The sequence below is a fragment of the Fulmarus glacialis genome, unplaced genomic scaffold (genome assembly GCF_000690835.1).
Source record: "Fulmarus glacialis isolate BGI_N327 unplaced genomic scaffold, ASM69083v1 scaffold4558, whole genome shotgun sequence".
In the NCBI taxonomy this organism is placed as follows: domain Eukaryota; kingdom Metazoa; phylum Chordata; class Aves; order Procellariiformes; family Procellariidae; genus Fulmarus; species Fulmarus glacialis.
In genome coordinates this window covers 40,357-68,199 of record NW_009226183.1, presented here as the reverse complement: position 1 = coordinate 68,199, position 27,843 = coordinate 40,357, and the positions used below count along the sequence as shown (strand labels likewise).

Here is a 27,843-nt window from a genome sequence, read left to right as displayed (position 1 = left end):
GCTAGCAGTTGGCTCCTCTTCCTCCTTCATATCAGTAACAGGCCAATAATCGCAAACCTTTTCCTATACAACCTTATCACTGCAGATTAAAAAAGAAAAGAGATGAGAAACACGAGAGCATCGTTCTGAAGAGTCACACCTACAGGTGAAAAGCAGCATCATTCCTATCACTTGCTATTAAGCGGCAGCACTGCCCTGACCCTGCTGTGCATCTGAATGAACCTTTGACTATTAGAAATGAGAGGTAAGGAACCAAATGAAAAGTCTACACAGAATTTGGAAAGAAAATTCTGAAATGGAAGATTACAGTTAGTTTCTAAGGAGCAGCAAGGTCACAGGAGACAGGTACATGTGAACAAACTTAATTCTTATAATCACTCAGAATGTATTTGTTGTATTGCTCCTTTTGTTAAGCAAAGAACAAAGACCAGAGGGATCTGTTCCTTTTGTGTAGAATCTTAATGGTATTTACTAGAGCTTTCTACTATGTTTAAAATGTAAGAGTTTGTTGTAAGTTCAGAGTGAGGCAGAGAACCACTGGTAATTACTGTTCTTCTGTTTTGCTGCTATTCCTGAACTTGACCACCATCACTGTGATGTTATCAGGGCATCCTCTGTAAAAGGACTGTAGAACTATACTCTTTGCACCGAAGTGTGGTTCATCCAAGCGTTCCTTGATGAATCGGACAGCTTCCTCGTTGCTGAAAGCATCCCACAGACCATCCGACGCCAAGATCATGAACTCTGGCTGCAGTTTGTCCAGGTCAAAGGTAAGAATATCAGGGTCAGGAATGACAACATTCAGGTTCTTCAGAGGGTAATCTCCTAACGAGCGGGACATGGCCAGGATCCCCTGAACACGCCAGGAGCCGTTAAAGCTGATAAAACCACCTGGAGAGAAATACCAACACTTTTTAAAGTTAAAGCATTTCTCTGGCTTCCTGCCAGACCCACCCAAAAATTCACCCTGCAGTATCCTCAGGTATACAGATGTTACGTATCTCAAAAAGCAGGAGATGTCTTAAGAAAATCTCTGAGCGCTGCAGGGAAGAGCTGGATTGTGGCTGCTAGTGCTGTTGAAACAGCTGAAGCAGAGAAGTCAGGAATGGCTCTGCTTTCAAACGAAGCAGCTTCATGCTCTCCACTCCCCCAGTGAGACCGACAACTTATTGAACACCGGTATTCCTGTACTACACAACTGACTGTTCAGAAAGCCTTATGGCAATGTTAAGACAAAAACACTGAAAGCAAATCTTTACATTCTTGTGTCAGTAAACCCCTCCTTCTTCTGTGTAGTTTACGTTTTCCCCATTTCAGAAGATCTATGAAAGAAACAACACTGGAAACACCCTGCAGTAGGAAGCACATCTCACTTTTAAGGCATAAAGCAAAGAAGCAAGTGCAAAAACATTTATAGGCTCTTCTATCAAACTGCCTTGAATGAGCTGTGTCAAAAAGGACCAAAACACTGTTGTGAACAAACCGATCACAAAATCTTACTTCAAGTCAGAAAAATGCAGTGTGGCATCTGCCTGATTGATTTTACCATCACCAGGATTAAGGGTACTTCTAGTCGAAAATACAGATTTTATTTAGGGGTTGCTTATAGTGAGATATGTTTTGCACAGAAATCGATGATTCTGACACAGCCAGCACCTGGCTGTTACACAGTCTGGTTGTGCCAGGGAGGGAACTATACAGTTCAATGTCAAAGAGTAAAATTTAGGCTCCTTCAATTCCTGTGCATGCATCTGCGTGCCACTGCCTCCACTGTTTCACAGCAATATTCCTGTCATCTTAACATGAATGAAAAGTCATTTGAGGACAAATAATTTGCAAACATGGAACATGAAAATGTATGACAAATTTAGGTGAACTGTAGTCTTTTATATCTGCAAGCTGTGTGCTTTGGTGTTCTTATAAATGTCTTTGTTCTTTGTAGTTATCAGAATGTTTTCAGCTCTGCGCTTCAGCCTATACGTTATTTGTCAGTCACCTAGTCACCTAAATCTTATGATAGCATTTCCATTCCTGGTTGGGTGATCTAATCTGTAAATTCCTTCTGCTTTCAGGTGAAACTACAGTTCATTTAATGACTGTTGCTTAAAGCTTGAAACTTGATTTGTGTTAAAACCAGCAGAAACAAAACTTTTTAGCTGGGTGTTTTCACGAATACTTCTAGGGAGTCTCCATTATGAAGATGTTTCCTTCCATAGTCAAAAAAAGGAAGGACTGGTGAGCCTACCGCAACTCCTCTTTATGGGCCTCAGCTGAATCTTACACAGCCACCTACTCACCAGCACAGGGAGGGGCTTCATAAGTGATTAGGACTATAGTACCTGGAGTGTAATCATATGTACGTACTGGAATGACAGGGGAAGCAAAATGCAATTAAGAAAGGCATTTTTAAGTAGGCATTTTACACACAATTAGAGGACAGCAATGCCTGCACCCGTTACTGTACTTGCAGAGGAGATAGCGGATGCTGCTGACTCGCTGCAGGTTGTGCTTACGCATACAAAGTGACTTTTCGGTGCCATTCTCGCGTGGCACCTGGAACTGCCTACGGCGCAAGTTGAATTCCTGTGGTTTGCTGAGGTGTCTGTTGGCACTTCTAGTATTTTCTTTTATAAAGCCACCCATACAGAATACATAAAAATACTCATAGAAAACCAAACATTCCGCAGCGCTGACTGTCACCAGAGAAGAAAAGGCATTAAAGAAATAGAAGATTTTTGGCAACCGCACAAACATTTTGCATGTTAGCAAGAGCTGAGCTCAGAGGATTATGTTCAAGGGGAATGACTTAAATTTCTGTCAGTGACAGTCACCTTGTGCCTCTGCAACTTCACAAGCCAAAACCACAGTTGTTTCAAGGCCAATGTCTAACGCTGATACTATATATATTGCTCAAGCTCCTGATTGGAAGGAGATTCCTTGTGTTTTCTGGGGAAACCAGCATCCTTGTGTCACAGGACATGCATTCCCCTATCCCACAGGAACGAGTCAGAGTGGTGGGACCCCGATCTCATTCAGCTGCGAGACGAGCGGCACCGCAGCACTTGTAAGCGTGCATCAGCCAGCCTCTTCTGAAAATAACAGTCCGTCTTGACAAAAACCCTGTGGCCGGTGCTGTTAACTACACAGCCACGCCACGGAGCAGGTAATTCCACAGGATGAGGCACCTCAGCTCAAAATCGAGCGCCCTGCCCTGTTCTCTTAGCTGCTGTCTTTCCTTTTGGCATTTGGCTGCAGGCTTGGGTACGCACTGCAGGAACTCCCACGAGAAACCTGAGCGTTGGCTTCTGGGGCTTTGAGAGCTGCTCAAGTCACGTCCAACTGATAAATGGGAATTTTTTTTCAGGCTGTGGGTTGACAAAGACTTTGTACGCAGTTGCTGGGAGTGGGGAAAAGAGAAGGACTGAATTCATTCCCCATCCACCGACCACCGAGAGCAGCAAGCAGCGAGCCTCCTTAACGTCCACCGTGGCAGCAAAAAATGATGGATTAGTTTAGACTTGTCAACCCGATGTTAACGCCCCGCTGAAATGCACAGGGCAAGTCACACTCTTCTTCGAGCTGCTGTTTCGGGCTGCCTCAAATTGATTTATATGAGACTGAGGTTTGAAGGATATTTTCTCAACCGTGGCTATATGGATTTCACTTTTAAATGAAATCTAATCCTACTAACACCAACGTGCAGTCATTTTATAACTACCTACAGGGCACAGGACAGTGCAGCTCGACAGCGCAATGTGAAGTTGGAAAACCAAAATGTAACATAATGATGTGGTTATTGTCACTTCAGTTCTACATGACAAGAAAGAATCTAGATGGTGGAAAAAAGTCAGGTACTTTTGTCACAGTAGCAATGTAGGCTTGATAATTCAGTTTGGGCACTTCGCTTCAATTTTACACTTACTGTATGTAAAGAAGGGATGTTCCAAAATGTAAAAGTATCCGGCAGTAGTATAAACTGGATTATATGTTTTTAACAGCACTATGAGGCCATATCAATCATGATAATATAATGGGGCAATAGGAAACAGAGAAGTTAATTCATTAAGCCACTAGGCTAGATAGAATATTTGTTGTTTAGCTGCAGATAGTTATAACATTTACCTGTCTATTAAAATAATTTCTTCCAAAGTTGGAAATTCCTGCAAAAATCCAGGTTCATTTTTCACGTTGCTGTGTTATAAAGCCTCACTTCTACACAAAAGAAACACCCAAATTATTTTTTTTCTCCTACGTGAAGGCCTTCTCTAAGTGAACAATTGCATAGAGGCCCTGAACTCAGCTAAGAGGGAAGCAATTCTGCAGAAAAATCTCCAGATTTTATTGATACATTGCCCAAATGCAGAGTTGAAGCAAAGTGAGACCAAGATTTTCCTATTCCTTCTTAGGATCTGTATACTATTTCTTCTGCTTTGGGGAACATGCACGACCTCGGCCCTCTGTCTAGCAGCAGGAAGGATCCCCACTGCTCTTGGGCCTCCTCGGCGATAAAAGCAAACTGAGAGGAAAGCGCACATCGCGCATGTTGGGCATTTATGCTGGTGTAAGCGTAGTCATAACCTGTAGGTTTTAAAAATGTTTTATACTCAGGGAAAAACTTGTTATTTCCACTTTACAGAGGAAGACGTGGAGGCAGAGAGACAACACATCTCTGAAGGCAACACTCATCGGTAGGTTTAACGCAAACAAGAGGAACTTTTTTTTCTTCATCAAATAATTTGCTGCTGCAGGCTGCTGTGGGAGCCAAACCAGAAACGGGTTCAAAAGAGACTTTTTGACAAACTCATGGGGAATTGGCTATTAAACTTGATGATCCAAATGTAACTTCTAGCCCAGGAGGTTGCTAAACTGACAAGTGATGAAAGTGAGAGAGATTTATTGCAGAAAGGTTGCTGTTGTATTCTTTCCCTATACTCCTGCTATAATTTACATGTTTGTGCTCATTAGCAGTCACTATAAGGGAACAAAAAATAGCTTTGATGAAATAGATTCATGCTCTGCTTATTTTAGGAACTAAAGCTGACTCAGCTTCAGACCCAGCCTCTCACATACAGGCTGCTGATACGGTTTGGTGTGAAGCAGCCTGAAATGCTGCTGCTCCTGTTTATTAATTTGCTCCCTGCAGAGATCACAAGGGAACTGGCCGGGATGGTCAACTGGCTGTTGAGGATGAAGGGCTGCTCTTCTTACTCTGACACTGGCTCATTAAGGGATCTGCTTCCACTTCTCTGTCTGCACCATGAAATCCCACTGAAAAGTGCCGTATTAATAATGGAAGATTTTATCTGCTGATGCCTCAGTCTGGTACTTTTCAGTCTCTCTCAGGGGAAAAGTCTATATTATTGACAGAGTAGAGAAGAAAAAAGATGAACCTTCAATCCAAAGCAAAACCGTTACGACTCACCAGCTCTTTTAATCCTCTTCCTCTCTTTCAGTTGGTAGGGCTTGTGATCGTGTGACAAGGGGATAGCATTCCCGTCCTTGTCACACAAGACTCCTCGTGAATCACCAACGTTGGCCACTGTGAGTTCTTTATCTGACAACAGCGCGATCAGACAAGTTGTACCTGGAAAAAATAGAAGGGAATGGGAAGCAAAACAAATATATAGGGGGGGTGTGTGTGTGTGTGTGTATATATATATATATAAAAACGATTAGCAGGAAAATATTCTTCCTATTAATAATGGCAGAGAGGGGCTGAAGTGGGAGTAGTGGATTCCAGTCTCCTAATGGCCAAGGAAAGTAATAAAAGTACAAATTAGCCCCAGAGCCCACTCGCAGCTTCTGTGAACTGAAACTACTGCACTGGACCACGCATGGGTAAAACAGAGCTCTCCTCCCTCGTCCCCTCAAGAACTGAGGTCAGTTTTGTTTTTTTTTTAATTGAAAAGAGGAAAAGATTTGACATTTTTAATTACTTTAACCTTTAAAAACACAGAAAATGTAATTAGTCATTGATCACCGTGTCCAACAGGCATAGTATTTGTTGGCTAAGGTGGCAGAAAAATATTGGAAAAATTGGCTGTTTTTCAAGTGAGAACACTGTAGTTTTTATTTTCCTCATTTAAGTGGAATGAATGTTGAGCAAAGCAGAGCCCATTAAGACGATGCTTTTTCTATATTTTCGCCTTCTAGCTAGCGTGAGCTAGACTCCACCGATTACCAATATTCCTTGCACGGGCTTTGGACCAGATGTCACAATTTCATTCATATTTTAGAATAGAAAGATGGCAAGTAAGTTTTTAGATATACATTAACAAACATCAAAAGGGAATGTGCCTGGCACTCAGTTTAGATTACATGGCGCTGCTAAAATTTTTACAAAAGGTACTCTAGTATCCTTCAACAGTAAATAAAATTAACTTAATAGCTGCTTTCTTTTCCTTTTAGAAGAAGGAAAAAAAAAAACCAGAGAAGCACATGGTTGAGTTTTCACCTCTGTTGCTAATTTACATCTGATTATTTGTTAAAAACAAGCTGCATCCACAGCTGGGGTGCTCTGGAAGAAGCACTCGGGGCCAGCGTGCCTGATGAAGGGCCCCAGCAACGAAACTCAACCAACAGCAGTGTTACAAAGCAACGCATCTCTGCTTGTATGTTCTAATCAGACAAAGATGCGGTTTTAAGGAAAATGCCGGCAACAGGGCATTCTAGCACTGTCTACCATCAGTGGCATCCTGACGCCTAGTTTTGCTCCTGGGGTTTAAGTCTATGCTCTGTGGTCTTAAAGCTAAATTTTCATAGCTGCCGCTTGTTGCGTTGCTGTCCAAACCCAGAACTAAAAACTACGTTTTGCTGTTCCCATGTCAGTATGGGAACAGCATTTCCCATAATAGTATTTATACCACGACTGGTATAAATAAAATAGCCAGTAATAAACAATTTGTGTTCAGATGCACTGTGTTCTGAAGATTTATTTTTAACTTAATGGTCTGTCTTGCACAGCTCTAAACTAGAGCTATTTTTTCACAATACAGGCACATATACATATATATATAATTTTTGGCAATTGACTGACATATTGCAGACCTATAGTTTCTCATTTGTTGCTAAAACCCCCTACTAACTGCACGACTTAATGGCTCAGCTAACAACAGAAACCCATCTACCAGGATCACCCAAGGAACCCAGCAAAATGAGCTGCCTGTTCAAGAAATACCTCCTCTGAGGGCTAAACGAGATTGCACCGAAGGGTGTGAAGAAGGCTGTGCTGAAAGGGGCACCTGCCTGCTGGATGCCCACCCTGTTCGGATGCAGGTGTCTGGCCTTCGTACCCTGGTGAACAAACCTGCTCTAACGCCAGAGGACTTGGTAATGAAAATACCAGTAATCCAAAGCACAAAGACAGCAAAATAATAATGAAGCTGCTCTGACATTTCGTCTAAACTTCAGCGAGAAAAAGAACAGCCACCTTTGCAATTTGGGTTGAAAACAAAACCTGTGAGATGTAAAGTCGGGGGCAAAAGTGAAAGCCCTGTTGGATGGGAATACAGAGCCAAAACCAACTCCAGAAGGATCCCAGCGGGCTGCAGGAGACGCGCCGCACGCAAAGCTGCAAGGCTCCGTGATCCACCACCCAACTGACGCTTCTTTCTGAAGATCAGAGCTCCTGCTTTACCTCTAGCTGCTGTCTTGGCCTGACATTTGCATTTTTAAATTCATCAACTCTCCTGTGTGCAAGACCACCCTACTGCTCCGCAGATTGCCTTCCCCCTTCCCGTGACACCAGCCCAGCGTGTATTTTTCCTACAGGCAGTAGTAAAAATCATACGTTTCCTAGTAAGGAAAATACTGCAAATAACATCCTAGAGCCCTGGCGTCTAGAAAGTAAAATGCTTCACAAATATAGTCATTATTACCACAATTTATATAAAAATGATAACTTTGACCACAGTTGTCTTGGTTATATGATCTGTGTGAATGAAAGAGAACAAGTGCCTGAAACAGAAGATAATTTCCAAAGTGATTGAGGAAGGATCAGTTGTTTCACAGTCCCTGACTGATGGCTGGGCTATCGTTAAGTCCCTGACCTCACGCTACTGCCTGCCATTACATGAGAAAGCACACTTATTTTACTTTGTTTTCTTTTCCATCTATTTTTATTTCAGTCATTTAACCTTGTGTGGAGTTAGAAAACATCGTGCTCTTGTCAGCCGCCTCAGATTTAATGCAATTGCACAACGGAAAATTCCCAACATAAAGGGTCCAAAATTGAGAACACATGTTATATTAGTCCCTCGATGCAGCTGCCTGAATAATACTCTGCTGAGCAGTTTACAAAGAAAATCACCAGAAAATTTAAAACCTGTACTATACTGGCTGCAGAGATAGTTTGTTGTTCTTTTTTTTTAAGTCAGGTAAGATTATTGGTGTTGTATTTTAGTATCAGACAAGGCACCTTGTAAAAGTCAAGGCTGCATCGGCTCTACCAGTTTTCAGAAAACCGCTTTATCGAAAGGAGGGAAAGTCACCAGAGTGCAAACAAGACCTGATTAATACATTAAAAGGCATTAGAGAGCCCAGGCATGATCCAGCTCACGCTGCAGCTGCTGGAGATCTGGCGCTTTGCCTGCAGCATCAAAAAATCCTGCAGACGCCAGGCTCCAAATCCCCACTGACAGGGCAGCTCGGGATGAGGACCAGAGCTCTTTGGCTCCGGATGGCCCAAGCTGGTTGAAATTCCCCCAGAGCCCTCGTCTCATCCTAATCCATTAGCAAAGTGCAGTTAATCTCACCAGGTGCTCGCCACGTCGCTTCTTTTCTCCCTCTTTGCCGAGTTTTCCTTCTGTTGTCCAAGTCTCTCATGCCCCACAGGTTTCAGGCCATCAGCACATGTAATCTCTTCCCTTCCTCTTCCCCCTCATCGCTCTCTTCGACCCTCCTTCATGAGAAATCACACCTCCACCCTGCCCTCATCTCAGGCTTTTAAACAGCAGAAGTCCCCGGCCAAGGCTCTTCCTCCTGAACAACTGTCCTTCCCACTGCTTTTCCCAGTCCTCCCCCACCTTTTCTGTGGCTCTTCGCACAGAGTCTCCTTCTCAGACAAAACTGAGAAACAAGACTTCCCCCTCCTACGTTTTAACCGTTGCTTCCCCATTTGTACAACGCGTGCCGAGGTTGCTCACGTGCTGCCTCCCATCGACCTGGCTTCTTGCTCTAGTGACTTGATTTTAACATTTTTTATTCGTTATCGCCTCGTCCCTGTGCTTCTCTGGCTCTTTTCTTTTGCAGCGCATCTTTGTAATGCCCGTCTTTAAAAAAATATCATTACCTTTGATGATTTTTATGGCTAACACTGCTTTCCTCTCTCAGCCGTGAGGTCACTGAAGATGCCATTTGCAGTCACTGCCGGAGGTTTCTTTCCCTCCAGCTCCACGCTACGCCTCCTCCAACGCAGCCGCTGCCCCAGGCTCGCCATCGAAATGGCTTCCGCCGAGCCCGTAACAGCATTTTCCAGCTGCAGGGCAGACAGCGAGCTTTTCTCGTCCCTCTGCCTCCAGCACAGCCAGCTCAGCGCTTCTTCTCGGCTGATGAGACACTCTTCTCTCCTAGTTTTCCCCTTTGCTTCTCTAACCACAAGCATCTCTGAAGACCCCTTCATCCCTCTCCTCTCTCAAGTCCAGTCTGGCCAGCCCCCAGTCCCCTCTCTAGGCTTGCTTCTGCATAGCCCCATCTGCAAACATATACATCACCGGTGTTTCCATACAGACCTCCGCACCTGCTTCTCCACCCAGAGGGGTCTCTTCTCTCAACTAAAGGGTCAGCCCATTTTCTTTGCAGATATTTATCTCAACGCTTTCACTGCCCATCTCCTGCAGCCCGGTTTGGACAGGGTCGTCAGTGCCATAGGCTCTCCCCCATGAGCTTCCCAGGCGTCATTTCCCACTCCAACGTCCCATGATGCTGCCCTCAAACCTCGAGTTGGTGAGGCAGCGTGAAAAGCACTATCAGGCACCCCGTGGTGCCACCATGGCAGAAGGAGCAGACACTTTGCTGCCTCATCTCAGCTTTCTAACACGTCTGATGTGGAGTTTCATTCAGCTTCACTCCGAGGGAAAAAGAAGAAAACTGGCAGAGTGATGACCTCAAAACCAGGGACCATCATCATTATCTTTGCAGAGACCAACACTGTCCTCTTAGCATTTAGCCTAAAAGCACTGAACCCCAGAGGGCTAAAAACTACATTAATTCCCACACAGGTAGGGCTTGTGACAGCTCATCTGTATTAAACAGAAGTCTGTGCAATAGGAAATTAGTCTCATCTCATCTCTGGAAACAAAGCAAAGTGACAAGAGAAAGAAAAAATCCAAATGTAATCAATATTAATTTTTAGAGAGAGACTGAGAGACATGCAAAGAGACCAGAAAATGACAAGGCAGTGACTGGAAGTGCACAAAGAAGGTGAAGGATGCGCAGCCTTTGAGATGGTCTGCAGAAGGAGGAGGCAGGCTGCACCAGCTGGGACCACTGTGAAGCTGCAGGGAAAAAGATCCCCAGTAACCTTAATTAGAAAGGGAATATCCCAGGTGCCTGGACCTGCACCATGCTCGGATGGACACAGCTTCCGCAGTCTGCGTTTTGTAGAACACAGGAGAACATAGAGCTGGGGAAAATGTCTATGTGAACAGCATGAGCCCTGCACTGACAGTATCTTTGAAAATAGCAGCAGGTTTGAAGCAGCCAGATCCCTTCTCCGGGCATTGAACTGACACTGGAATAACAGCTCCGGCCAGTCCTGCCTTATCAGTGACCCCAAGTCGGATGGGAGGTATGTTAAATCAACTCACACAACCGCTTTTTGTTAAGTCTGGATCCCCTTTCACAAACTGACGGTGTACAATAGCACTCCTGTGATGCCTGACCGCTGGAGAGTAGAGGTCTGCCATACCCTTTGAGCAGAAATGCATTCAGAGCGACTGCAGGTCAAGAAATTCGGTACTTACTTGGCTGGACTGATCAAAAAACAAACAAAAAGCAACTCAAAAAACCCCTTCCCATCTTTTTTCAACAGTGCTCAAGCTTGAATTCACACATTAATTAAGCAAGAACTAGTATTTTTGAGCTTCAATAATCTCCAGAAGGAAACAGAATTACTCAGAACAGTGCAAAAAGCAGGATAAACACAAATATAGATTGATATTTACTCTCCACTAGCAACTGCATGCAGGTTCTTTCTCATTTACAGGCCATGCATTTCCACTTGCCTTACAGGGACTTTAAATCCTAAACAATAAGACTCCAGTAGTTTTCAGGGCAGATATGTGACATTTTTATCATTAATATAGCTGCCCTCTGCGCCCATCTGCCTCAGCTCCTCCCGTCGAGACCAGCCGTGTGTCTCCTGAATTTCTATTTTACATGCTCTGCACATACCCCTCAGGCAATGCAAATAAAACTTTGATTATAGCCTATGGAATAGGCAAGACTGAGAAAAACACTGTAAGTAAGTATATGAGGGAGGGTAAGGGAGTCTCTTGCTTCCCAGTCACCAGGAGTGTGGATAAAAAGTGGTATGAGTCCATCAAGATCATGAAACGCCGCCTCCACGTGCCCTCCAAGTGACCCACCAATTCTAATCCAAAGCCATAAAAATACATCTAATTATCCATTGCTTATCTGTAAGATAAGCAACGATAAAACCACGCAGCAGACATTCACATTTCATTCGTGCTACAGCAGTGAGAGAAACTGCAGGAATTGCAGAGGCTGAAGCCCTTTCTTTGCTCTGATGCTCCCCAAACCACCGTGTCTGCACAGAAAAGGAGGGACAAATCATGTACTGAAAACAACAGTTCTGCAAACAAAAATGATCCCAAGAACCTGTAATTGGGGTGGGATCACTGTAAAACCTTTTGCTGAGATAGACCTTTTGCTGGATCCCAGCGATCTGCGCGCCTCCTCCTTGGCTGGTTTCTAATCCAAGGCGCCATTTCATGTGCATTTTCGGCTTCTCTAATGACATCCAACCTTCATCAAAGATTTTGTGAAAGGCCCAGCTAATTGTGCTCATTAGCAGTTCTTCGTCCTTTACTCCTTTATAGGCTATTGAAATGTTTAAATAGCTACGCAATTTCTTTTAGCAGAAGCTATGCATATTAGAGAAAATGCTATTATAATCTCCAAAATATACAATTTCGGCAGATTACTGGGCTAACCGCCTGCGAATGAAATAAACTGATCACTCACAATACCTTTCAAACATAAATCTGCATTTTTAAAGTACCCACCTCCTTTTCCTCAAATGTCTTGCAAGGTATACGGGACTGAACAGCCTACACATCATACAGGCATTCGTCCCTGAATCCCCTCAGTGGTGGTGTTCCTACAAATGAGCTGCACCTGCCCTTTCTTTCAGTTAACAAAACTCCTCTGCAAAAGTCAGTTCTGTAAAGTATGAACCTAAAAATAACCATTCCAAAAATTCACGGTCTCATAATTCCTTAATCATCTCAACAGAATGTTTTTTTCCCCTAAAATTAAAGTAACTCCTTCTTCTAAAATAGATTAAAGGAACCATCGGATTCTTAGAAATACATAGAAATTACTTCAAATCTTTATAAGATTGTAGCTTAATTTCCACCATGAAACAATTCCTACCCGCCTGTATGCAGTACTATTTCAAGATTTTATATTTGAAACAGAGAACCATATTGTATTTCTATTTAGATAGACCCTATTTTCCTGTCTAATTGATGAGTATGTATATATAACTCAATCATGTTTACCATTAATCATATTATATTCACCATATTTGGGATATACTTCCAGACTAACAGATTCATGTAGATGTTCCAACTCAGCTATGTAAAAAATACCTAAAAGTGTTTTCCAGGTAGGAAAACAAGAACTGGAAGGAAGTTTTGTGCATCAGGTAACAAAAGTTAATTACTGAAAAAAGGAACCCCTTTTGGGCAGCCTCTCCATCTTCCAGACTGCTCTGACATTGCCTCATCAATACCACAGCAGAAACGGGGAGCGCTCCCACCTTCGCGCTATCCTAGCACCACGTGATTAATGTCTTGTCCTTATGAAAAATAATCTTAATACAAAGGGAATCTCCATTTCAGTTGGAAAGTCAATTTCTTGGCATCGCTCCCATATTTAGTTTCACCTGAACATCCCGCTCTAGCATTTAATACGCTAGAAGTAGAAATATGCTGAAAACGGTTTATTTTTTTCTGAAATTTTTTTAGAAATTTTTGTATGTCATCAGGCTAACTGAAGTGCAGAAAACCACACATGCAATCTCCTTTGCAGACGGGCTCAGGCGTTCTGCAGCAGTTAAACCTCCCGTGCAACCTTGCAGCAATACGACAAGAAAAAATGCCTACGCTAAGGTCTGTACATGAGAGGAAAAGAAATGTCTTGCTGACACTTCCCTGTGAGCCTTCAATATCCACGAAACACAGTCTGCGTGGTCAGTGCAACACTACCGTTTGCACACAAGCTGCAAAGTCTGAATTCTTCTGATTGTAAGAGCTCCTGAAGCACTGGAAACTACAATGACTGTAGGCGATCATGCAATGTAGTGTATATACAGGCAGGGAACCTGCTACTGCTATTTCAAACCATACTCCTACAATAGCTCTAACCAGCTGCTACATAAGCCAAGCAACAAGAGCGAAGGGCCTAGCTTAGCATGAGGTTTACAGATGTCAGGCAGAGCAGACGAAGTGCAGCCCCCAGCTCAAACGACGGCAAGCACGCAGCATTCCCTTGCTGAAAAGCACAGGTTGTATAAACTGAAAACCAAAAGTTTCAAATAGGAATCACACCTAATTTCCGCCTCCCCCCCCAATCTGTTGTTGAACATGTTTTCCCCAATTCCTAGACCTCTATGGCAGAACTAAGATTTAGGGGCAATTTCATGTAATTTATCTCCTTTGAACTGGCAGCATCCCTAGGAGATCAGAGTAACTCTGACCCAAGGCAGTAACTAGCTTGGTTTTGTTTAGCTCGGCAACTGTGCTGAGCTATCTCAGAACAAAGCGGTGGGATTTCTGTCGGGTCAAATGGCTGGCAGAAGAGGAGCCGGAGGATATCACGACCCCTCCAAGCCCAGCAAAATACCTGCCTCTGTTAACAAAAGCTGCTCACATGAACCCAGCGTGTTCAGGAAGAAGTTGTACATTTTTCATTGGGAAAGATAAGGGTATTCCCTCAAAATAACAATATCTTAACTTTTCTAAGGAAGAGCTGGATAAAAGTTTAAAAACAAATAAAAGCTACTGAAAGTTTTACAGTGAGATATGCGTATTCTGCTTTGTCCCAAGTTCTATGATCTGTACGACAGATCTTCTACGGATGCATTAGAAATCTACAGCTTTGCATTTCCCATTATGGAAATACATCAAATTTCAATGTAAAACATAGTCTGCAGAACTGATCACAAACAAAAAAAGAAAAAAAAAGGGATTCCATCCTCTTAGCAACGTCAGCCAAATAAACCCCTCCACAATCACAGTGCCAAAGATATTAAAGATGTTACGTTTACGACACTAACTGGCTTTGAGGGACACAGTTTGGGACCGACCTGCTGCAGGAGCTGCCCTACATTTTAAGCAAAGCAGAAGTTTGCCGGTGGTGGCACAGGGACAGCCGATGCTCGGTGATTTTAAGCGTCAGCAATAAGGTCAGCAATGCCGCTGCTCCACATGCTGCCCCACGAGGCCGGGAAAGAATATGACTGACCTGATCTAGTTAGAAAATGTTATGCTAGATGCTCAACAGGCTTTTATTAGCAACATTCAACTGTAACGAGGCCTGTAATCACACGGAAAAAATAGGAGCAAAATGAAAATCCCACTTGGAAAAAAAAAAACCACCAAAATAATTGAAAGCATCCAATTTGTGCTGAGTCCTATGACATCTCTGGCTTTACCTCAGCCCTGACTAAAGGATCAAGGCTGCAAAATTTCATTTGAACCCCAGGAATTGACCTGCACTTTCCTGAGGTGCCTGAGCCATAAATACCAGACTTAAAGCAGCAGCTATAAATAAGGTGTCAGCAGGTAGGCACTAAACTGAACTCAAGACATATAATTAGCAAATCCTTCACAAACAGTGTAACTAATGGCTAGTTTACAGATGCTGCGCACATCTCCGCATCACTCAGCCTGAACAGGGCTGTTCGAAAATCCCTGTTGCGGCTGGCAATCGCATCCGACAAATGGGTTTTTACTATGAGTACATTATCCCTCGGCTCCTGTGGCCAGGTTTCACGAAGGACTAACACCCATCGCTGGCAGGACCGTCTATCAGGCTGCAGCTAATTTCATTAAGGACCACTGTAAATATCTCTCTCCAGCTAGCCCTGAGGCACTCCCATGACGGATCACTCGCCTTAATTCCTGAACAAATAAGGAACTTATTAGTATACAGGAAGAGCTGTACAGCAAGGTGGTATTTAAGAGTTATTTATTCAGTGCCCAAGGTGTATCACCAAATTAGAAATACAAACATGTACCCTGTCCAAAGGGATTGAGATCTTACTTTGCATTTCCTGTGCTAGCAGAAGAGTGGGAGGAAGAGGAGGAGGAAAAAAGGATGAGGAGTGATAACGCACCAGAATCACACAAAATTAAGGAGGTTTGTGATTTAATTCAAAAGCCTCACTCTGTCCCCATCCCCTCCACTATCCAACACAGAAAATTTGCTGATGCAGATTTTACTGAGCTGTAAATTGAGGCTGGCTGGCCTGAGCAAGGGTGGCAGCTTAAATCAAGCTGGTGACTTTTCCCCTCTTCAGGTTAATCAAGCTCTGGGGCTAATCATCTTCCAATGTCTGGCCAAAAATCACCTCGGACTGTACTTTTTTTCTTCTGTATTTTCCAGTTGTATCTTACAGCTCTCTGTATCAAACCCTTATTTGCCCATTTGCAAATACAAAACCTCCACATCTGCCGAACGTCCATTTTTTTGGGGCAGAGCTGTCACCTCAGAAATCATCCTCCCAGCACGTGGCTGAATGAAAACAGCACAGTTTGTGGGGAACTTTTGTATGAGATCAGCAAATTCAACTGGCAGAACGGAGCTCAGACGAACACCTTTCTAAAGATACTCCCAAGCCGCTGGCAGACAGCAGCTGCAACTCGTAATCCCAGAGCTGCCTGGAAAAGATGCACACAGAGGGAGGAAAAAACACCAATATCGCTGACACTCGGCAACTGCCACTGTTAGACAGGTGTTAAAGCACGAGGAAGAGCCAGTTTTTGCTTATTTATGACCAACTTCTTTACCTTAATGGGTTGTTACAGATTATGGATAAGGTTTTTAAGAAAGCTTCACTTGAGAACAGAAAGCCTCCTTTTGTTCCTGCTCCTTTTTCCTCCTACATCTCCCCATGTATAATTCAAACACTGGGAAATAATGGAAAAGGCTAACAGTGATTGATTGTGGCATGCAATGCAGTTGTGCATGCAAAGCAGGGCTTAGCACGAGCTGAATGCTGCTGCAAATGGGGAGAGCGCAAGGACAGATGACACAAAGATGTGTGCAAGAACGCAAGCGATCTCCAGAAACACAGCAGCGCCCTTCGATCATAAATCATGTGCATGCTCTTGACGTTATTACAATATATTTTCTTCTCAATGATTCTCCTCTTAAAATGTTTTCAGAAGAACCCAAATATTAGCTTTTCATACATGATATGGCAAAGCTAGGAGCAGAGAGACTGAAGATACTCATTTCAATACTGAAATTTAGCAATTGTGGGTGTAATGAAGAGTTTTACAAAGGTGTATCTGGTAATGATTTTGTGCCGCTCCACCCTGCTACAGCAATGCTGTTTATGCTTCTCCGGGTAATGATGCAGGAAAATTTAATAAGGATCTCCAAATGGTCTGTCAGGTTTATAGGCAGAACTAACTTTGCTGCTTTCACTCCTACTCACAAGACCCTTCAGGCATTTATCTCTGCATCCATCAGCAGGTGACAAACCTCCGCCGAGATGGACAGCTTTCTTCCGGAGGCCTGGAACAGATGTTTTTGCTGCCTGCACTGAATTTCCAGCAAGCTGTGTCTTCAAATGCTATCTCTGTCTGATATCTTTTTAATAAATAATAAAAAAGATAAATCCATGCCCACATCTGTCTACTCATGCAACATGTGCATCTGCAATTGAGGAAGAACGCTATGGTACTGACAGCAACCACCTCAAGCGATGGTGCACATCAATTGAATCTAAAGGTTTTCAAATGAAATCTAACAAAAACTTATGCAAAATAAACCTCAAATAGCGGTTTTAACTCTCCAGACTTTTTAAGTCTTTCGTTTAGGCCAAAGATACAAACAGGAAAGACGGCAATCAGGCGGTGACAATGCAGCATTGCTGAAAAACGCCTTTAAAAGCACTCTTGCAGTGCGGAGGAGCAACCTTTCCCAAACGTAGGAGACCTCAAACCACTCCTCCGCAAATCTGAACTGACTCTACCACAAGTTACGACTGAATTAAGTAACCACCTAAAAATAAGTTTGTGCATTTAAGATGTTTTCCAGACTTAATCAGTAAGTACACAGAAAGGAAATGCTCAGTTAGTAATAATTAGTATTAAAACCATTAAATGGTTTAAAAAACATTTTCTATTACACTTCTGAATCTCAGCACTCTGCAGGGCTGTGTTGGTTTCTTCTCTTTCTGCAGGACTTTGGTAATAGTAGATTTTTTAAATTATTTTTCTAAATCGCTACAAATGTGTAAATACCAAAGTGAAGAGCACGTGGCATTTATACAGTAAGACTGAAAATAGTTACGTATGCTTCAGTAAGAACAGAACACGTCACGTGATTAATAAAAAAAATCCCTAACTTACTGACACAGCCCTGTAGAGTCACCATTGCACCTACACTGCACAGAGGTTTCACCAAATATATAAAAATACATTTTTTTTGTTTTACCAAATATATTAATATGTCTACCAAATACCCCAAACCAAGTATTGTTAGTGTTTATGTCAGTTCTGAAAAATCGACTGCTAGCTGACAAATTTAAATAGCTAAAAGACCTACTTCAAAAATTGATGAGGAAGTGAAGAATATTTCACAGACAAGTAGGCACCTGTCAAAGTGCTATTTCTGCTCTGAGCTTCTGCTGAAAGGTTGTAATTACATGAATAATAAAAATTTATTTTAATGGAGAGAAAGAATACAGCACGCTTGGGCTGGCTTAAATACATGTCTGTTGTTTACAAATATTGCCAATATTCTAGAAAGCTGGAAGACCACAATGTAGGAAATTAGAGAGTCACACGGTTTGCATTGAAGCTATACCCTGAAATGTAACTTAAACGGTTTTATGTGTACACCTACAGAGACCCTTAGGCTGGCGTTCAGCTCCCAGCTAAGCCTGTCTACTTGTATTTTACCTGTGAGCAAAAGCTAATTCACATCCAGCGGAAAAGAGCAGGCACGTTTAGGATATGACTCTTCACATACTAAAGTAGATGCTTAAAATAAACCCCTGAATCACACTAGAAATGACTATTGAAGAGCTCTAGAAAAGTTGTCCAAAATTGGATGTCTATAATGCAGATATTGAAAGGGAAAAGAGACAAATTCTACCCGTGGTAGACTGCTCTGTGATTTCTGCTGTAGGTACTGGTCCTCTGCAGAAAAACAGAGCACTGGTTCGCGGTGACCAAGTTTAACATGTAGCTTTAATGTGTAAAAGAAATTAAATGTGCCAAAGAAAGCATTGTGTGTAAGGCAGAGATTAAATAAATTCGGCAGTAATCATCTGGCTATAAAGAGTAAAAAAGAGTAAAAAGAGTATTATCTGGAAAAAGCACAATGCCGAGTTCTCACTGCAGCAACCAAAGACCCAGAGAAGGGAGTTGTTTTAGATCATGTTGTTGAGATCAAATACCTAAAAATCATTTAAAAACCGAACCTGACCTGGAGAGAAAGCCACCACTCGCGGTGGCCTGCAGGCCACTCTGGTTTTCTCCTTGTCAGAAGGAAGCCTTCGGCACAGCCATAAACATTGCCCCGACACATTTGAGCGCTGTTAGTTACAGATCTGCTGTGTCGACGTGTTTGCCACACATCAGAAAATAAATTTACTGGATTGCTACACCCTTGTCGAGGGGTGCTCACCACAGCACACAGAAAGCCTACCCAGCAACATCCCTCGAGATTCTAGAAACACATCATTTACTATGACCATGCTTTGCCTGTACATGCTTTTTCTTCAGAAAAAGGTATCATTTCTGGCTTTTCTCTTCCTCACAGCTTCTTTACGGCTCTCCTGTTTTTGTTCTTGCATATTCTGTGCAACCCATTGCCTTTGCAACTGTTGTTTTTATCGTGTTGAGTGCATGACTTTCCTTCCTGCTCTTTAAATCCCTCCTAAAAACTTACATAAAGCTTTCCAACCATTTTTTAGGCTTAGGTCATTTCATATTTGGCATGTTTTTGCAGGACCATTATCAGTGTATAATTGTGAGATTACAGATGTCTGCTCTTCCCAATGCTGTCAGTAAAGCATGCCCATACCCTGCCTTACTGGTAATGGCTGTAGCCGAGACTGGAAGAGAAATATTCCCGAGGCTCCTTGTCAGGACAAGGATTTAAACACCTGACGAGTCACCCCTATTGAAAGTGTGTTCCCATATTTCCCCAAAGACCAAGACCTCTGTGAAAAGGACCAGTCAAACTCATACCAAAAGCATGGTCCAAACATGAGTGTGCATTATAAGACAATACCTTTTTTATTTATTTTAAAGAAGGTGGACGTAACAAACACAACAGATCCCTTTTTGCATTTTTAACGGGTTATTGCTTTGCACGAGCCACCTTGAGATAAACATCACAGCAAAGATAACTTACTTTATCTTCACTGCGATGTAACATAATGATGACTTTACCTGGTAAAGTCTTTGCAATTGGAAAAAAGGATTTTCCCCAACAAGGTATTTATTATCCCAAATTATAGGATATATTTGTGGTGCAATTTTGCTGCTTTAATTTTCTCATTTTCTCCTTGTAGTCACTTTCTCTGAGGAAAACACCTGCCTGAAAGGGAGCACTGTAATTGAAAAAGGGGCAGCATCAGCCCCTCGATGATTAAAGCTAACTTTTTCCCAGTGCGACCACAGTAGCATGGACGTTTGCATGAAGCAGATGGATTTGCCAGCCTCTTGGGCTGAAGTTTAATCTTGGATATTTTTGCTTTTCTGTACTTTTGCCAGAAACAGCAAATGCTCACGGGACTAGATCTATGCCGGGTTGCGGTCCTGCAGTTGGAATGAAGGTCTGAGCCTTGGATTTATGCTCGGAGACGGTTTTCACAGCTGCAGCTACTAGAGAAACCAGACCCAGTCTTCTGTGGAGCACAGAAATACAGGCTGAATACAAGGAGTTGATTTAATTCCTTATCCATTCATTATATACTAAATCATGCCAGGAGCGAGGAGTGGAGGATGATGCATCACCTGCTTTGAAGGACCGTGTGATGCCCTGGGAGAGCATACCACCCGGGCATGGCTGGGGAAGGCAGAGTACAAACCCCCATCTCATCCGGAGACAAAGTGCAGTATGTTGTGGTGCTAACAGCCACATTTTATCTCAGCAGAAAATAAATTTTGTTGCTAAAATCGGAGTATTCAGTCAATTTGGGACGTGGAATGCTAGCATAAAAACTCACTTTAAGAAGCACCATGGTACCGACAGCGACCATCTCAAGCAATGGTGAACATCAACTGTATCTGAAGGTTTTCAAATGAAATCTAACAAAAACTGCATCTGCAAGGAGAGGCGCGCAGGGTCCGGCCAGGCATGAGCTCCCTGGGAGGACACGCAGAGGAGCAGCCACCCGCTTTCCCTGCAGGTGGCTCTAGAAAACACGGGGCACCCTGGCAAATATTACCTAAGGAAACATGTTTTGGCCTGACATCTGGCTCTGGATACAGTGCGTAAATACGAATCTCTTTCATGACTGCTTCACGGCAGGGAAAAATGAAATTAATCTTTTTTGTCGCACAATAATGAAACTCAATTTCTACAGGACTCTGGGGGAGAGGGGCCATCCATTAAAGAAAAACCTATTGACTACAATACAAAAACACCACCAGAATCTCCTAGCAGGCTTTAGCTACCTGGCACACCAGAGTTAAATGCCAAAGTGCCTTTAAATATCCTAAACTTGTATTTGTACAGAGTAGTCACTGACCACCCCAGATGTTTAGAGATGCTATAAATTGAAGGAATAGGATTAACATCCAATAAAGCTTCAGTGGGAAAAAACATTCTTGCACAAAATTAACCCAGCCTTAGCTAGTCAAGAATGCCACTTTTTAAACTAAGGGATTTAAAGATTATGAGAGGATTTGTACCCATCTGTCACTTTTGGCCTGCTTTCATTTTATAAAGCTTCCTTAGTCAAACTTCACTAAAAATCTTGTCAACATTTGACTATGTTTAGATGAATTCATTTGATTTGGTAGCTCTGATATACTGATTTCCTAAAGGGAAAAGATTTACAAAAAGAGGCATTAGGATGTCGAGTCCATCGAAGCTGCACGTTATAATATTGCATGCTGCTAGAAAGGCCAAATTGACATGCAAAATTGTACCAGAAGCCCAAGCCATTTTAGTGCAGTTCTGTTTTATTCTGGCAAATGGATGCAGCTGAATTCCACCCGCTTTGGGAGACCAAATTCTACCCTCTGGGGCGAGGGGAGTTAGCTGGGGGCGAGCACTCTGTGAACCCTCGGAAAATGGCCCTTCCAAGAGGGACGGGAAAGGTTTCCTGGATGGAAAAGGTCTGCTCCCTTGCTGTGGAAGTGCTCCCCTACATGCAGCACCCTGCTACGGTCGGCTACTGGCCCCTTGGATCATGTACCTTAAACATTTAACTTTCTAGTTTCCCTGGCTGACGCGTAGCGGAATTCCAACTGCTCATGATTACAGAAATTAAACCCTTGACAGTGCCTCTCTGGGATGGGTTTTGCTGATGTCTCACGTAGTCTCCCGCCAGACAAAGTTGTATTTTCCCCTTACATCACAATTGCTTTTATTTTCATAATTTTGATTTTTAAAGATTGCTTTCTTCATTTTGTATGTACCACCAGCAGCTTGATCTTCTCATTAAATTGACTTTGGTATGGAAAAACACCAATAAAAGAAAAATGTCACCAACACAACTGCTCAAGTGCTGAATAGCTGGAGCGCTCGGGATCACGAACAGCTGCTGCAATTATGTTTAACTGCCCATTTTCTGTGCTTTGCTCACAATCAGATCTTACTTCAAGAGCAGGTAGCACCATTTCTGCTTTTGCAGTAAACAAGTGACATGATTAGAATGACGAGAGGCCTCCATCTCCGTGTTCTAATCTCTAGAGGTGTCTCTACCTGATTGGGAAGCTGAAATTCTGGCTTTTTTTTTACAGCGAGCTGCGCTCTCTCTCCATTCTGAATGTGTGTATATGCTGGGACTTTTCTAAACTAGTTATTTATGTGGCTTCTCATTTCCACATGATTGTTTTATTGCATGATATAAAGCCCCAAATGTGTGTTTCAAGCAGTTTTAATCTTTATTTTCTCTGTACAAACATGCAGTTTTCAATAAAGGAAAACGCTTGCTTTTTCTTCTGCAGGAGTCAGTAATTTCCTCCACTGCATTTTTTCCTTCCTAACAAACTTCTATCAATCAAAATGACTGGAGAGATGAAGCAACCAAACCAGGGAAAAAGATTTACATGATTCATTGGACTGGTAAATTCTGCGTTAAAAAAGATAAACAGAAGCAACAGAAAGCAACAACAACAACAGCTTATTTTTTATGCATCATTAAAAACAGGCCATATGTGATTAAACAAATATCCCGCGCCCTCATTTTAACTCTGCTGTCCTTCGAGAACTCATATGACTCCTTAAGTACATGACATGTGTAGTCTACAAATGGCACGGTACGGGGCTCAAGAGCATTCGAGATCAAAGCAGTTTGAGAGAATCAGGCTTATTTATTGGGTGAGCACGTGAATATAATTGATAAAGTAATAGAGCATTGTAATTACTTGAAGTTACTAAAGTTCACAGCCCTGTAAGTACCCAGAACGCGCAATCTGCAAATGGCATTTTAAGTTGCTCAAGTGCCTTCAAGACCAAAGTAGCTTAAAAGAATCGTATCGCTAGTGAGTAGGAGTCTGAGTAGGAGTCTGAACAAAGTTGATAAGTAGTTTGAGCATTTTAAGTACTTCAGGGCACTGCAGCGTGAGTACAAAGTAATAGGACAAAATAAACCAGCTTGTCAGTGCTTGGTTTTCCAGAGCTGGGCTAGTGAGGAGAAACTCAGAAGACGGTGATTTTAGCAGAGTGCCATCAAATCAGATCCAACCAAAACAGTGATCCACTCGGGATGGTGTCTGGCAAACATCATCTAAATAGGATGAAAAACCCAGTTACAAGATCTAGGCTTCTGCCTAAAACAGCTGGAAGGAAAACCTGGAGCTGAGCTCAGCATGGTTCCCCAAGGGCACCACAGTGCCAGGTACGGTGAGGGGAATAACAGAACAAGGAAGTGCCCCCAGGGATTAAGAAAAACCCCCAAATGAGGATGTACTAAGTATAAACTCTCTTTTTGTACTACAAGGCTGCCCGAGGCTGGTTGGTAGGGCTGCAGATGAAAGGAGATGGTGTGTTGTAGCTCCCAGCCATGAGTGGTTAAAGCGGAGAAACAGAGCTCCGCGTCTCTCAGACAAAGCTAAGAAATGAAGGATGCAGAGAGATGTGCTACTGGGGGAGCGCAGCGAGCCAGCCATGCACACACCTGGAGTGGAAACACATGGCTCGTCTGTACAGACCTCCGTACGCACTGCCAGGCCGCTTGCTGCCGTGAATACTAATTCAGCAGTAAAATAATGAACTGCTCTTTTTGTTTGATTCTTTCTCTGCAAGTATCTAAACACCGAGAAACTTGGTAAGATTCAGGGGAGTGGGCACATAGCAGATATTGGTGGCTATTTTGGAAGATGAGCAAAAAACATCAACAGCATCTCTTTTTTTTTCTGTAACTGTAAAGACGACCATGCATCAGGACAACTCTGTGACGGATCCAAAAGCTGGCCGACATTTCTAATTACTTTGAAACAAAATGCTAGTAAAAAGTATTAGCTATAACTAAGAAAACCTCCAAATTATTAAGATGAAAACCCCTGTAACTGCAGTGTTAAAATGCCTCCAACACTCTACGCATCATCTGGTTTTGGCTATCCACATGCATCATGTCACATTTGAAAATCAGATTCTGTGACTCTCCGGTACACTCTTAGCTATGTGAGCCCCAAAAATAAGTTAGCAGTGAAGGAGAAACCAGCAGAAACCAGGTCGCACCACTTGCAGAGACAACAAAGAGGCATGGCTGGATCAATCAACATCAGTGCATTACAAAGGACAAAGTGCTGTTAGAAAAATAACTGTCCTTTCAGCTAGTTAGTATTCAATCACTGAAGTGGAAAATTTTCTATCTCAACTTGATTTTAGGAGAAAGAAATGTTTCACTGAGTCACCTCATACCTTGGAGGACAAAGTTCAATTTGCCAGCACAAGCACTAGTATTCGAGAGAAAGACTGAAAGTGAGCGATTTTTTTTCAGTAAAATGTAACTTAGAAAGAAACACAAATATACCTGCTTCGTCATAGGATACAGTCAATTTTTCCAGCATTTCTCGATCAATTGATAAAATCTGCTGTTCCAGGATGGTTTGGTAAGACAGCACACTGTTCTCCTTGTCCTTCTCATAGTCTTGAAGATGTTGTTTTAGGACTTCAGGCAGGCGGGACTTCACATATTCTGCTGCCGACTATGCAGAAATGAGGCAAAGGTTTAATTAATACATTTTCTTTTGAAAAGCTTTATGCATATCCATAGCAATTTTTTTTTTATGATTTTAAAGCATTGTCAAATGTAACTCCTCACAATAAAACACTCTTAATGCTACTAACTCCATGGTGTAAAATCCACAGGTCATTTCTCTGCCCAGATGACCCCTGCCTGCCCAAAACTTCCAGGAAGTCAGGGGTATAATGGACCAAATTCCTCTGAGCTGAGGCATAACCTACTCTTAAGCAGGGAGTTTATGGCAATCCAGAAAGAGTTACCCATGCTGGACTAGACACATACATACCACAATAGCTCCATTTCTTCATCGTTAACATATTTTGAAACTATAACTATGAAATATAATGTCTTTATTCTAAATTTTAAAGTACAAAGTGACAGAGTGGAATCACTTCACCTGCTATTGATATACAACCAGGCTCGGACAGGGAGATAGAAGTGAACGTTTAACAGCATTAAAAAATGACATATATATACACAATCATCCACACACGGAAAATTCTTTTAAATTTTTTTCTCTGACTGCTCAAGGCCATAAGGAAACAGAAATTAACACAAGGTGGCATGGTTGTACTGATGTTATGGAGCCTTGTGCGCAAATGTAAATGGTAGTAAATAATAAGAGCATCTGCCTCTGGAGAGGTGTTGGTCTTCCGCCACGACTGGAACAGCTCTCTCCCTTGTGGCTTGGGCTCAGACACCCTGGGGCGATCCAAACACAAACCAGCTTTCTGGTGTTTAAGCATTAGCATCCCTCTCCTGTGAGTATTGCACTCCCACTAGAAGAGAGAATAGAAAGTCCTCTTTCTGGCATGGGTTTGGGTTTCTTTTTGGCTTTCCATCTCTGATATAAACATAACTGGAAAAGGAAGATGTAGCAAAGGCTGCTGCCCAGTGCTCCAGCTCTCCTGCCAACCTCAAGACAAAAGAGAAAAATAAATGATAACAAGGTTATATTATTTCAGGCCTGGAACTGACCAGAAGTTACCTCTACTCAGCAACAGGCTCTTCCTGGGTTTGTATTTAGTTTTCCAAAGTCAACTGCCGATTAAATTGCAACCTTAAAATATCACTGAAGTTGTGTTCAATTTTTCTGCAAGCTAAGCCATGTGAGACGAATGAAATTATTCCTGGAAAACTAAACGAACTCTCCACATGAGTACAGGATATTTAATGTTACATTTTAATAGTGGTTTTCTTCCAAGGGAAGGCCAAAAGATACACTGTATACTAATTATTTTAGTCTAAGTTCAGGCATTTGTGTTTAATGTTTCCTTTGAGAAGAGGTTTTACTCTGTGGGGGGGTATTTCTGTGCTCTCCCTGAGGCAGCAATTCTAAAGAGCAGAAAACAAAAGAAGAATTTATACATACTAATTTTCTGAAATAGGTCTTGTGCCAGCCGAGTGAATATTTGCATTCTACTGGCTGTAAACACGTAAGGAAAAATACCCATCTTGTCCCAAAGATCTTGCAGCCCAAGTAAAAGTCAAGAGACAGATGGGTACAAGCAGATGGGAAGACCATCGGGACCATCAGCTGTGGTCGGCATGACGGACAGCTGTTGTGAGCCACGTGCCGACCAACCGTCAAGTTCTTCCATAGCCATCGAGGCCGAGGACTTCAAGTGTGATCTCACAGGTGGGGTTTTTTTCACCTTGGGGAGAAGCAAAACCCAACACTCTTGCTTAGTCCACTGCCTTTCACATTACATCTAGATGTCATTAACGATTTCAACCATAAAGCAATGATGGAACCCATACAAACTCCTCTCCTTTTCTAGCAAGGAAGGTGATCAGACACATCTGAGTAATTGCATCCCTAGCTGCATTGCAGCGATGAGACAGGTAGTATTATATTCTATTCAGTAGAAAAGTAATTTTATCTTGGTTTTAAAAAGTCACTTCCAGTACCTGGAATATTAAAAAAGAAAAAGTGTGAGGGTGTGAGTGCATGTGTTCATGCACGTGCTCGGTATTAAAGAAACCAAGAAGCTAACTGTACTGCGTGAATAAAAATTAAACAACATTTAAAAAAGAAAGACTTCCACCATTTTCATGCTCTTCCATCTTACCGCAATTCCCACCTCACAGACCACAATACTCAAATTCTGAATAGACCAGAAACTCCCTCCGTGCAGACTGCTGCCCAGAGAACTGTTTGCCAGGATGCCGCTGACCAGCAGCCTGCCGGCAGAGCATCCCACCATGCCAGCCAACCGCTCCTCCTCCAGCCAGCGCTGGGGTCCCCCCGCTCTCATGAAATCTATTTTCACTAATATACGTATTTGTGTCACAGGCAGAAGTTAGGGGAAAAAACCCATTTCACTACTTTGAGGCTTCAAAATAGCTTTATCCTCCTTTCCTCTGTATGGTCCCTCTTACTCCTGCAAGAAGGAATTACAAACCTAGCTGCTCCTGGAAAACACCCGACCTCAGCCATTAGTTATAGGTACAACTAATTGTAACATTTGCTGGTCAGTATTCCTCATCACCATCCCTACGAGAAAGCAACTTGGAGCCGTAGGCACTGCAGCAGAGAAACGCAAAGAAACGGTGGTCCTGCTCATGCAGGCACCATTCCACAGATCAGTGCTTCAAAACAACAACATAACAGAAATGCACATTGCTGAACTGTTACCCCTCTCAGCCACAATAACCTCCTATTTTCTGGCAGGAATTTATCCATTTCTTTTATAAAATTGAAACTGCAGCATCCCTTGTGAATCTGTTTTCAGTCTGAAGCACCCTTCTCCAAATTAAATAAAGGATTGACTTTAATACCTTAATTGATTTTAGGGTATTTCATCCTACCATGGAAAACTAATATTTCATATATATAGAATAAATTTTAAATATCTACATACAATGAAATACACTCGCAGAGCTTATTCACAAAAAAATCACATTTTTCTCTATTCACTAAAAAAACTACCCTACATAAAAATCACATCAGGAAATGCTCAACTGTGTGGTAACCTGAACCTCAAATG

General features: G+C 42.5%; 1 protein-coding gene across 1 annotated transcript; it reads right to left on the bottom strand.

The window, feature by feature from the left end:
- Positions 1 to 544: 544 nt before the first annotated feature.
- On the bottom strand, positions 545 to 26,378 carry PPM1L (protein phosphatase, Mg2+/Mn2+ dependent, 1L). The gene is made up of 4 exons (XM_009582717.1): positions 26,304 to 26,378; positions 24,641 to 24,815; positions 5,423 to 5,584; positions 545 to 891 (listed from the first exon to the last, which is right to left on the bottom strand). Exons 1-4 carry the CDS (start codon positions 26,376 to 26,378, stop codon positions 545 to 547), a joined length of 759 nt encoding a protein of 252 aa, XP_009581012.1.
- Positions 26,379 to 27,843: the final 1,465 nt, after the last annotated feature.